General features: G+C 47.6%; 1 protein-coding gene across 1 annotated transcript; it reads left to right on the top strand.

Annotated features, from left to right (window-relative positions):
* The first annotated feature begins 55 nt into the window (after nt 1-55).
* Nucleotides 56-11,262, top strand: LRRC45 (leucine rich repeat containing 45). Its single transcript, XM_010568136.1, has 18 exons — nt 56-89; nt 158-220; nt 640-701; nt 1,505-1,575; nt 1,882-2,060; nt 2,794-2,922; nt 3,517-3,629; nt 4,177-4,235; nt 4,358-4,435; nt 5,402-5,537; nt 5,829-5,906; nt 6,079-6,190; nt 6,364-6,434; nt 7,331-7,423; nt 8,028-8,120; nt 9,071-9,244; nt 9,339-9,486; nt 9,898-11,262. Exons 1-18 carry the CDS (start codon nt 56-58, stop codon nt 10,092-10,094), a joined length of 1,890 nt encoding a protein of 629 aa, XP_010566438.1. The 3' UTR covers nt 10,095-11,262.
* The last annotated feature ends 765 nt before the right edge of the window (nt 11,263-12,027 follow it).

A 12,027-nucleotide genomic window follows, 5' to 3' on the forward strand; every position in this document is an offset into this window, starting at 1 on the left:
GCGGCGGTGGGTCTGGGGTCGCCGTCTGGAGGAGAAGGCAGGCGTGCGTCGGCAGATGAGCTTGCCTGGCCTGGGGCGGGGCGGTGGCGGTGTGGTTCGAAGCCGGCCGTGAAGCCCTTGGCTGCCAGAGGGGTTTCCCCTGCGTCTCCGGGAGTAGGTCCGCTGCTGTTGGCCTTGAACAGACCGGACTGGCGGCGGCTGCTGGTAGAGGGGGATTCAGGTGATCGCCTAATGGCTGGATCGTTAAATCTAGCGAGCGTTGCATGGGGATCGTGTAGGCGGTAGGGTGAGTCTCTGCTCGGTCGCTACTGCGTGAGCAGGGGTTAAGTAAGCCAGCAAGCGTCTTGTCTGCCTGGCCTACCTGGACAGGGGCTGTGTTTGTAGCTGCGTTAGGAGGGTACGTAGGGTGACGGGCGATTCTCTGCCCAGGTGCTTCTTTCTCTCAGAATACGTAAAAAATCTCCTGCCCTGAAAGTTCAGACTCACGTTTTCCAGCAGCAGTGGATGTTTACTCAGTCGTATGTTTTATCATAGAGATGTCTTCTGAGCTGGCTGTTTGAAAGGATGCTTTCTCTTCCACCTCGGGCAACGGGTTACATGTATGAAATAAACGACTGTCTTTTTGTTTTCTCTACTCAGGTGTAAAACTTCTGTTGCATGGTCTTTGCTCCAACACCACAGTCAAGTCTTTGGATTTGAAGGTGAGTCTGAATAAAATTAAGATAAAGAGGTGGGGAAGGAAATAGGAGCACAAGCTTAATCAGAGTCAGAAATAGACTGGTGCAGGATTGTTCTACAAGACGTGTACTGTTGTAAAGTTTGTGTTCTCAAGTGACTCAGTCCTTGCCTTCTTAACACCATGTCATGACTTTCCAAAGTTACTTTGTAGCTCATCTTTGTCCATTTTTATTCAGTTACTCTGTTTTGATAGGAAGTAATTGTTGTATATCTTTTGTCAGTTGCTGCTTGGTCAGATGAGGCATATGTAGGCTTTACTTTGCGTTTCTGTATTACTCAGGTGAGTTACTAGTTGTTTGACTTGCACTTCTGTAGAGTTTATCCAGCCTGCCAGTGTCTTTCAGCTATCCTGGGGCTTGGAACTAAGCACCCACTTTCAGATGCGATGATCACTCTGCTGTGAGGTGACTTTCTGTCTGTATTCCTCTGGCACATAGCTATTCCTTTGAATCTACAGACCTAAACTGCATCACACCTTTCTTTCTCATCTGTGCTGGTGCTAGCCAAGCCCTTTTTAATGAAAAGTGTGTTGAAATGGTTCTGCTTATCTAGAGTCGGCATTTTCCATCCCATCGTGGGCCATGCTGATCCTGTGCTATCCTGTGATTTTTGTGAGCTCAGTCCATTACTGACAGACCACGTTACTCAGACCATTTCTGACAGACTGAAATTGGCATTGCAACTGGGATGCACCTGGTGATGTTTGATGGGATAGCTGGATTGGGACAGGGCGTAGCCTGCTGATCACCTGGGACTTTTGTTTCAGGGAAATAACCTGCGAACCGTGGGAGCTGAGGCTTTGGGAAAACTTCTTAGGCAGAACAAATCCATCAGGAGGTAAAGAATTGTATCTACCTCTCTTTCTGTTATTCCTGCCAGATGGAGCACAACATTAGAAAAGGGTTGAGGGGTAGGTGGAATGTCAAGTGGTGCAGTTTCTTGTGAGGGATGGGACAGATGAAGGAGTGAGAACTGGAGGTGCTCTTTTAGAGGACGCAGAGTCCTTGCAGCATCCTGCTCTCTGAAACTGAGTCTATTAGCGAAGCTGGGTGTTCGGATGGGTACCGTGATCCAAGTATCATTCAAGCTCTTGCAACTGTCCATTTACTCCATGAAACCCAATCCTGTCTGATTTTTCCCTAGACTAATCTTGGAATGGAACAGCCTTGGCCTGTGGGAGGAGGGCTTCTCCTTTTTTTGCCAAGGACTGGGAGCAAACAACTTTCTCCAGCGGCTAGATCTGCGCAACAACCAGATCAACCATCAAGGGGCTGGAGAGCTGGCCGTGGCACTGAAACAAAATGCCAGCCTTCAGGAGCTGGGTAAGATTGACTAGTTCTTTGGCTACCTGCATACATGCATGGCACACACACATATACCTTCAGGTTTGTGGCAGCCTGCCCTGATCTCTGCTAACTGGTCAGTGTCATTCCCAGTTCCTCTCAGTCTGGAGTGCTTTGCAGGCTTTGTGCAGGGAGCTGAGGTTGCAGCCCTGTGGCCTTTGGAGAGTGGGAACTGTAATTGGAATCTCTGGAACCAAACCTGCAGGTGAAGATTGTGTGCTTGGAGCAGGACAGTTCTTAGTGGAGGAGGGAATGGATTCGTTCCCATTTATGGACGCTGTTGGCATGCCTCATGCCAGATTCTTGAGGCTTACTCCACACTTGCTTTGTCCTCATTAAGGAATTTTGCCAGAATTTCCTTCAGGAAAACATGGCTCTTGGTGCCAGTTCTTTCTCATCCACAGACTGTGGTTGTGGAAGGAAGGCTCCTGAAATGAAAACATGAGGGGCAGATTTCTGTACCTTTTGAACTGTAATGGCTTCCTGCACTTTTTGCACTCAAGATTCATCCTTGCCTACCCTGCTTTGTCTGTCATTTTTCCTCCCTCTCATTCATCTTGAAAAGGGAGACAGTATTCACCTGTGTTTGTTCTGAGATTATCTGGGATTAGTTAGCCATGCTTGTAGATGTGTAAGGAGCATGGTTTCTCTTGAGCCCTGTGTTTTTCAGCAGATGTGCGACTACCAGGGTGAAAGTTTGCTTTCTGTATAGATTTACGTTGGAATAATATCGGGCTTCTGGGTGGCCGAGCTTTGCTGAACTGCCTGCACAGCAACAAGACCCTGAAGAGGCTGGAGCTGGCTGGGAACAACGTTCCTAGTGACATCCTGAAAGCTGTAGGTAAGTATTACTTGTTGCACAGGAAAGAATCAGTAACTCTTTTCCTATTTCAGAACTTGAGGGGTATAGGGCACTTGCTGGTCCAGAAGAGAGCTATCTCTTTTCCCCTGCTTTTCTCAACAGCATCTACACGGTGCCCTACATTGCTTTCTCTTGTCCTTTAATGAGGGCTGGTCAGGTTGGAGGTGTCACTTTTACCAGGAAGAGGGGAAAAAAAAAAAAATTTGGATTGAATTAGAGATTACTGTACCATGTGAATGTGGGAGAACTTGGGGCTCTAGTTTGCCTCTGAGTAGCCAAGTTTGGATATGGCTAATGCAGCGTGTTCTTTGTCATTGTCCTACTCACAGTGGAGTTGAATGGCTCTCCTGTGGCTGAGGTGTTGATTACCCCATATACACTGCTCTCTTCAATTCTGCCTCACCTCGTGTCTGTAAGGTGAAAACAGTCTCTCTGTGTGGGCCAGCCTGAGAAGGGCTACTGTCCTGGTGCTCTGATAGCCAGGTGTCATCCTGAGTGCTATCTCTTCCAGCAGTGCTTGCTATTCTGTTGCTTTAGAAACATGTGCATGCTCTTCCGCTCTCTCTGTATCAGAACAAGCCATGGATCACAACCAAGACCGTCAGACTATCCTAAGTGAGACCCAGAACCGAGCGTACATACTCAGCAAGGAGGTTTTGAGTCTGAAAGATGAGAAGACCAAGCAGGTCAGCAATTTTACGTGTTGGCCTTTCAAATGGGGCAGGTGGAATCCTATGCTTTCCCTTGGTGTCCCCATGAAACACTCAGTGACAGGATTATTTTGCATCTGAAGTTTCATGTGCATCTTTATGGGTGGGCACACAGCATGGTTTAGTAAGTTGAGTCCTTCCTCTGAGCTAGGTTGCCCAGGAATCAAATCCGTGACAGTATGGGTATGGGACATGTGCCCTGCTGACTCTGGATTCTGGAGGAGTTTTGGTGACTTTTTCACCCATATTTGTGCTTTTGGTTCTTCTTTTGCAACTGGTTTGATATTTTCCAAGTGGTAAAACCCTAGAAATATGAGTCTGTTTTCCTTCTGACATCTAATGGTGCAGAGTCCCTGTAGCTGATGGCCTCAGTCAGATGTGCTGATGAACCTGTGAAACCTCCGGTTTGCTTGCTTTCAATAGAGTCCTGTCTTCAGCTGTCACTAGGAAGAGAAAGATGAGAAATGTAAATGCTTCAGGCTGATGCAGTTCATTTTCTCACTAATGTTTGCTTTGTTGACAGTTCTTGGATTTGATGGACACTATAGACAAGCAGAGAGAAGAAATAGCCAGGAATGGCAGGTGAGTTTAATTTCTGAGTGCTTTCTGCTCTTTGATAGCAGAATTGGGTCCTCTCCATTTCCTGGGAGTAATTACCCCCCCCCCTTTTTTTTTTTTTTTTCCTTCCTCCCCCCCAAATACAGGATGTCTGCAGCACGAGTCAGCCAGCTGCAGGAGGCGTTGGATGAGCAGCACTCTATTATGAATTCACTGAAAGCCAAGTATGAAGGAGGAAAACCTTAGCCTTCCCACTGTTCTGTGCTGTACAGGCAGTGCTGAGCAGAGCTGTTAAGAAGGGGGATAATCTTGTAGAGTGGCTGGCTTACTATTTTGCTTAGTTCTGCAGCAATATCCAGAAATTATGGTCAGGACTTTGGGTTTGCCACGCTAGATATTTAGCCTGCTTTTAAGTAAAATTACGGTGCATTGGTGTAAGAGCAAGTGAATTACAGAGGATGAAAAAGGAAAAAAAGGATTGTGGGGTTGGGATGGGGGCATGTTCCTTGCACAGTTTACAGCCTGGCAAGAGTCTGTACCTGCTTCCCCTGACAGTTGGCAGTAGACTCTGAGAACCACTGCAGATATGGAGGAACCTGACCAGCAAGATTGTATGCTTAGGGACAATGAGGTGGCGCTGCCCAAAAGTAGTGTTAGATTGTGTAGAGCCATATGCACGTGACAGTAGTTAGACTTAAAACACTGATGAGCCTGGCTCGTTCAATTCAGTCAGGTAGAGGTAGTGTCACTATGCCGTGCCTCAGTGTGGACATGTCCCTTGTGTACAGAGTAAGCAAATCGCTTGTGCTGCCTGTGTTTAAAATTCTGTGCCTAATTTTATACAACCTTGCAGTGGTATAAAATAGCCAGCTTTGTTCTCCTGTGAGAGTGGGCGAATCCTGGAGGGGTCCAGGCAGGGAAAACAGTTCATGGAAGACAGCACAGGGAAAACACAATGGGGTACCAGAACACCAGGCTCTGAGAAGTCCCAGGTTACTCAGTGTTTGCAGGGGCTGTTGGGCACAGAAATAAGCAGTGTCCTTTTCCCAGGGGCAAAAAATGCCTCATTTAGCTAGCCTGACATCATCCACTGCCAAATACGTGTTAATGTCTTGTACCAGGTGGCATAGAGAGAGCTCACTGGAAGCATCTGCCTTAGAAGGGACTCTGGAAAGTGTTTCTCTGTATAGGCTGCAGATGACTGAAGCTGCCCTGGCTCTGTCTGAGCAGAAGGTGCACAATTTGGGAGAGCTACTGAATGCCACAAAACAGGAACAAACCAGCATGGCTGAGCGCCACTTTATGGAGCTCCAGCAGCAAAAGCAGGTGAGCTGGAAGTCCTAGTTAGGTTTGAGAGCAGGGTTCTAGGTCATACCTGGTTTGTGTAGATTTGGGGGATGCTGGATAGGATAGGGAAGCATGATTTTTAGTGGGTTACCCACAGCTGCCTTGACAAAAATTCTTGTGCAAATTAGATAGATGAATGCTAGATGTGGAGAGGAGCCATGGTGTTTATGAGGTAAGTTGGATGTTAGTTGGGTGTGGTGTTGGTTGGAGTAGGTTGGCAGTGCAAGAACTAAGGTGAGTACAGGTTCTTAATTTTTATTCTGTTTGCAGGAAGGTGCTGATCGGGAAGGGAGGCTTCTGCGTGACTTGTCTGCTGCCAGTGAGAAAAATCTGCTTCTAAGAAACCAGGTAGGAAAGCAAGTCCAAGGCTGAGAAGTGGGACTTGGACATTGTTCACTTCTGCTCTGTATATATGTCCTCTACTTTGATCCTTGTTTGTGTCTCTGCTGATTGTTCTGTACAGCCAATTTCCTCTGCTAATAGGAAAAGAAAATTCTTTGTGGTGGTAATTTCCTTGTAGGTGGATGAGTTGGAGAAGAAGTGCAAAGTTCAGCAGGATCAGCTATTCCAGGTAAAGCAAGACTTGACCAACACAACGGCAGAGCTGAAGCTGCGGGCCGTGCAGGCTGAGGGTGAGTGGCGGAGAAGAAACAGCTCATGGACACCTATGGGTTGGGATTACTGCCCATGAGTCAACGGTGCAAGGCAGCCAAGGAGAAAGGGTGGAAGAGTTTGTGATATAGTATAAATACAGCCTGCGTAGCAGGAATACCATAATTGTGATATGCCTGCTTTTAATCTGCAGAACGCCTGGAAATGGAGAAGAGAAGATTTAAACAAAGTCTTGAAGACATGGAATCCCTTCGGGTAAAAGAGGTAAGAATAGGGATTCTGCAGCATCCTGAGGTTAGCCTCTCTTTGGTCCTGACATACAGGCACCACTGCAGGTCATTGTTTGCTGTCAGCTGCTCTTAAACAAGTTTAAAAATTAGTGAACTCACGACTTACTGTGGAAATAATAGGGCATTTCTACAAGCAAAGCCTAGCTGAAGAGATCACAAGACATTCTACCAGCTAGTAAGATTTTATAGCTTGCAAGAGTATGGACCAGAGTGGTATGTGATTCTACAAAAGAGGCTTGGAGGCTGGCCCCTGTGTCAGTCTTGTTATGCATAGAGGTAATTATAAATAATCAGTCTTGTCATGCTCACTGAAGTAAAGATGCATTAGTGGCGGAAATCAGGACATACATGCTGTACACAACCAATCCTTTAATGGGGCTTACCTTGCTAGTTCCTTCTTTGTATGTTTCAGGGGGATTCTGTCTGAGTGTGGACAGAACAAGAGGCTGTGATCAACTTTCTTTGGAGTGTTTATTGAGGTGTGAAATCTCTCAAAAATAAAATTATACCAATAGATTTCTATGAAGATTTTGAAATCTTGTAAGAAAAGACACAGGCCAGGAAGATTTTAGCCACATTACAACTAGAAAATGAATCTGTAATGTTTCATACCTCTTGAAATTGAGAGCTCGGACTGTCTTTCGTCTTGGCCTGGAAGGGATCTCTGTCTAAAGTTCCCAGTTTCTAGAGGGCAGGTTCTACCTATATTACAGTTTCTTAGTGGAGCTCTGAGGGAGGTAAGAGTTTTTCTTTGGTGGTAGGTGGGTCAATGAGAGGATGCTCTTTCTCATGCCGAATTGCCGTGCTGCTATGCCTGGAGGTAGGAGTGGTTTTCTGGCACTTGCTTAAATGTTTTCTGCTGCTTTGCAGGTGGATCATATGACACAGCACATTGAGGCCAGTGAACGTTCCATGCAGGACAGGATCCAGAGGCTGGAGGCCATCAGGATAGCTCTGGAGGAGGTGAGAATGGATGCTCCAGGCACGTTGGAGTGCTCAGGTAACGGCGGCAGAAGGAGTCTGCAAGGGGAGCTTTGTGGAGTCTTCCATTGCTGACCTATAAAGATTGTCATGTGCTGTAGGGAGGAAGAGAAAACAGCAGTTTACTAGCTAAAATTATTTTTACTGCTTTGGGCTAAGGAAGGATAAGGTTCCAAGGAGAAAGTGGTAGATTCTGAATGAACAAAAATAAAAATTCCATTGAATGTGGTTAGATTCTTACCAGGATTTGACTTCATAGGTTTCCCATGTGGTCCCAAGAAGTGTACCATATTTCTCCTTATCTGTTCCCCTAGCTAGATCCAGTGCTGCCCTCTCCTATTCCCCTGTCTTTGGAAAGCTTCACCCATTACTTGCCCTCATATAACTGAAATTCTCATTGAATTTAGATGGCAATCTCAGGGTGAGAAAAGGTATATGTAATCTGGGTTTGTTTTCCCTGCCCCTGAGTGAGAGAGACAGCTGTGTCACACTGTAGCCTGCAACTGGAAGCTACTAATGTTTTCTGGTCAGTGTTGCAGTGATACAGCTTCTTTATCTGGAATGATCTTCTGTGTTTCTGTGGCAGGAGCTGAGCCAAGTCAAAGCAGCTGCACTCACTGAGCGAGGCCAGGCAGAGGAGGAGTTAATAAAAGTCCGGAATCAGGCACGGTTGGAGGAGGTAAGGACAAGACCTGTCTGTGGGCCCTGCCTCTGTGGGAAGGAGTTGATTTGGCTGCCTAGCCTCTGCTTTTGTCTCGGGGGACTGCTGAGTAACTCCCCACTCTGGGCTTCATTGGCCTGCAGAGAGTGTGATTTCTGAGGAAGGAGTCTTGAAAAATCTGCTTTGAATCGTCTCCAGAATGTAACCACTATCCCCACCTGCTCTGTGCTTTCCAGTAGGAACAGAATTGATGTAGATGTTGTCACAGCAGACTTTCTTTAAGTTGCCAACTTTTGAAGCTAACAGCCAGATGTCAATCCTTCTGTATAGCGGCTGCTTTCATGGGCTGCTCCTGTTTCTCCGGACTCGGAGGAATTTCTGCAGGTGGTTACTGCTGCTGGATAAAGAACAGTCACTGTAGAATTGAACTTTGTGAAAATGGCAATGAAGTCAACACCCTGTGAAAGAGAACAAGGGATGAGGAAAATACACCAAAACTATTAAAAAGTTTACTTATATGTAACATCACAAAAGAAAATGCTTTACTGAGTTACAAACATATAAAAGCTGCCATGTGTGTCTGTGATGGGACACAGCAGTTGCTTAGCTGCATATAGCGGTGTTTTAGAGCCATTTGGGATATGGAGGAAGTGAAGATAGACCATTAGTTGTAAACACTGGCAGTGGCATTGGTGCTTCTACCAAGGACATGCCTCTGTTTCTCAGCGAGTGAGCTGGGTGTTGCAGTGTCTCCAGCAGAATGTTTTCCCTGGTGACAGAAAGCAGCTTGGATTCATTCCTGAATGCAAGGGAGAAGTGCCTTATCTATTATGGTTAAGTCCTGTGTTTGTTCTTCAGTGCCAGTTGACTCAACCAAGGGTTCACTGTGTTGGGAAAAGAAAGGGGAGAATCCCGTCACAGGAATGGAATGGGACTGATGTATTTTCATTTTCCTTTTTGTCTTACAGCAGCAACGACTAGAACACCTAGAAGAGAAGCTGCGGCTGATGACTGAGTCACGGGATGAAGCTCAGAACTGCTACCTTAAGCAAAAACAAATGGTTGCTGAGACCCAAGCCAAAGTCAATCAGTTGAGCCTGCATGCTGATGGACTCAGAAGGCGGCTAGAGGAACTTCAGCAGGTAATTTGGAGTGGAGTAGAGATATGGTCACCACAGGGGCAGAATAAGTTGCTGAAGTTGTTTGGTTATTCATGGATTTGTCTTTGTGTGTCAGGACCTGAACAGTAAGGAAGAGGAGAAAGTGACAGAGGTGAATAAAGTGAAAGTGGAATTACAGGAGCAGATTGGACACCTGCAGGCTGAACGCACAGCACAGGATGGGCTGAGAGAGAAGATTGCAGCCCTGGAGAGACAGCTGAAAGGTGATGGATCCTTTCCTGCTTCTCAAATGGTAATGCTGAGTTACCCTACATCAGGTCTGGAACTGAGCTACGCTCACAGGTAGTGACAATGGTGCTTCCTGCCTGTGCGTACAACTATGAATTGTATCCTCCATCCTGATGTATTTGCAGGGATTCTTGTCCTTGTTTTATGGAGACCAAGACTCAGATAACTACCCAAAGCTGCACAGCAAGCAAAACGTTTGGATTTCCTGCACAGTGAAGTGTAACATCTTGTCTGTGCGAAACCTCTCACATTGTTTCATGAAACTTCTCTCATGTGCCTGTTGATCATCCTGCTTACATTGCCTTTGGCTGTGCCTATAACGTGTTGTTCCCGTTTACTCTAGGGACACCATAATTTTCTTTAGTAATGCTGCTCTTCTTTCACAGCCCTATCAAGTAATCACCGCGAGGCACTGCTGGACAAAGAAGGTGAAATCTCTATGCTGCTGGAGAAGCTGAGAATGAAAGAGGCTGACATCTCCAGGATGAGGGAAGAAGAGGCCCAGCGAGCAAGTTTCTTGCAGAATGCCATCATGGCGTATGTGCAAGGCTCCCCCTTGGGAACCCACAGTTCTAGGAAATGAGAGCATGGCTTAAAGAATCCAGATACCTGTGGTCAGGAAGAGGGTGAGCAACTCAGGTACAGCCCCTTCTTTCTAAGTGGGACGGTTTTGTCAGAGCGGGGTGACACGAAGGCTGGTGAACACAGAAAATTGCTCTTGCTCTTCAGAAATCTTGCTACCAACTGCATAAAGGAGAGGAGGTGACAACCATCCAGGGCTGGGATAGAGGCTCGTGGGTCTGAGTTCATGACGTGGAGCCCTTCCCCTGCGCTGCTACAGCATTTGAAGTAGTTTCTGTGTCCTTTTTATACAGCACCAGTCTGTCAGCACACCCTGTTGTTACCAGGGGGTTGTATGTTCCCTGGGCAGCGGTCCTTCTGAAGCGTTTGTTTGGATGCCAGGGCTGTTCACAGTGAAACCTGATAAATGACAGGCAGCAGTGTTTACGGTTTCCTGTAGGTGGGAGCCATTTACTTTGCTCATGGGGTCCCGAAGCTGCTGGAAACACCAGTTCTTACCCACCTCTGCTTTTAATACTTGGTGCTTACAGATGGAAGCAGTGGCTGGCAGGGCTCACTTTGGCTGTTTTACCCTGCTCCTGGGTGGCTCTGGCTGTAGTGATGGGCAGTAGATATACCTTCATTAAATATAGAAACAGCTGTGCAGAGGGGGACTGCTGTGCAGTGGCTGTCCATATCCTTGTTGGACAGCTGGGCTTTGGCCATGGTTCAAACCTCTACAACACCGACTGGCTGCGAAAGCGGGGGGTGGGATGTTGGGGGTCAGCATCTGTGCTTCCTCACGGTGAACTGCAGCCCGTGGTTGGAGTTGTTGTGGCCAAAATGTAACAGGATTTCATTCCAGTATGACAAATGGCAAAATGGTCCTGCTGGCTTCTTGGGATCCTGGAGCTGAGTGCTGTTTTATGGGCCTTACCCTGGAAAGGAGCGACGCTTCTGACTTGCCACTGGGGAGTTGCTTCTTGGAGCACAAAAGGGAGAAGGTGCTTCCTTTTCCTGGCAACACAAGTCCTCATGTGGCATGGAGAAAGGGAGGGGATGTGTGGGTCTGAATCGGAGAAATCTGTCGGGGCAGCAGTATGAGAGCCTCCTGATAGTTTCTCCAGTGAGTCTGTGGTGGGAGAAATGAGCTTGTGGTACATGTTTTAAGAGGCAACTGGAAAATGAAACTTTCTGCGTGGACTGGTTGGTTTGTGTTTGTGATTTTTACTGGGTTTTGCTCTGCTTTTTTAATAAAGAGTTTTTGCATTTTGCTGTAACACAACAGTGACAAGCTCGATGTTTGGCTGACGTGGAGGGAGGGGCCAGCTGCTGTGCTACTCTCCTGAAGATCCCGCTAGTCCGTCCTGGAGCTATAAGGCTGTTGTAGGTGGATAAGCTAAGCATGCCTACAGCTTTTGGTTCTGAACTAAGGTAAAAGCAAAGCAGCTGGGAACCTGTGCCCCAGTCACAAGAAGAGGAGAGGGCCTGTGTTGATAGCTAGATAGTCTGTGGGTGCTGGGCAGCTCTGTAGACCAGCAGGTAAGGGGGAAGCAGAGCCTGTAGTTTTGAGACAGTGCCCCTACACGAGTTCTCTCTGTTCTTGGCGGAGTACTTGGAGAGGTGGAGGAATCCAAAAGCCGTCTTTACGCAGGATTTCGCGGCTGCCTCTTTGTTCCTCAGCAGCTCCGGGTGGATGACGGTGAAACCCGCAGGTTTGCTTTAAAGCCTCATCCTTGCGCCCACGGCCCTGTGGCGTGGCAACCCCTCTCGGCGAGTTTCTGCGCGCCACCCGTCGCGCCGTTCACGGGGCGGCGTGCGAGGAACTTGCCCTTCGGGGACGGCGGGAGCTAGCGGACGGAGGAAGGGGAGACGGGGCGGATCCTGCGGAGCGGCGGGGTGGCGCCGCACGTGCGCTCCGCCTTCCCCCGCCAGCGCCCCTCGCAGCGGGGCTC

Source organism: Haliaeetus leucocephalus, unplaced genomic scaffold (assembly GCF_000737465.1).
Source record: "Haliaeetus leucocephalus isolate CR32 unplaced genomic scaffold, Haliaeetus_leucocephalus-4.0 Scaffold238, whole genome shotgun sequence".
In the NCBI taxonomy this organism is placed as follows: Eukaryota; Metazoa; Chordata; class Aves; order Accipitriformes; family Accipitridae; genus Haliaeetus; species Haliaeetus leucocephalus.

Excerpts from the sequence above, each read along its gene's own strand:
- LRRC45 (XM_010568136.1), top strand. The coding sequence starts at position 56 with ATGAGCTTGCCTGGCCTGGGGCGGGGCGGTGGCG. Across the intron at positions 2,923-3,516 it reads TGACATCCTGAAAGCTGTAG|AACAAGCCATGGATCACAAC; the intron begins GTAAGTATTACT and ends TCTCTGTATCAG. Across the intron at positions 8,121-9,070 it reads ATCAGGCACGGTTGGAGGAG|CAGCAACGACTAGAACACCT; the intron begins GTAAGGACAAGA and ends TTTGTCTTACAG.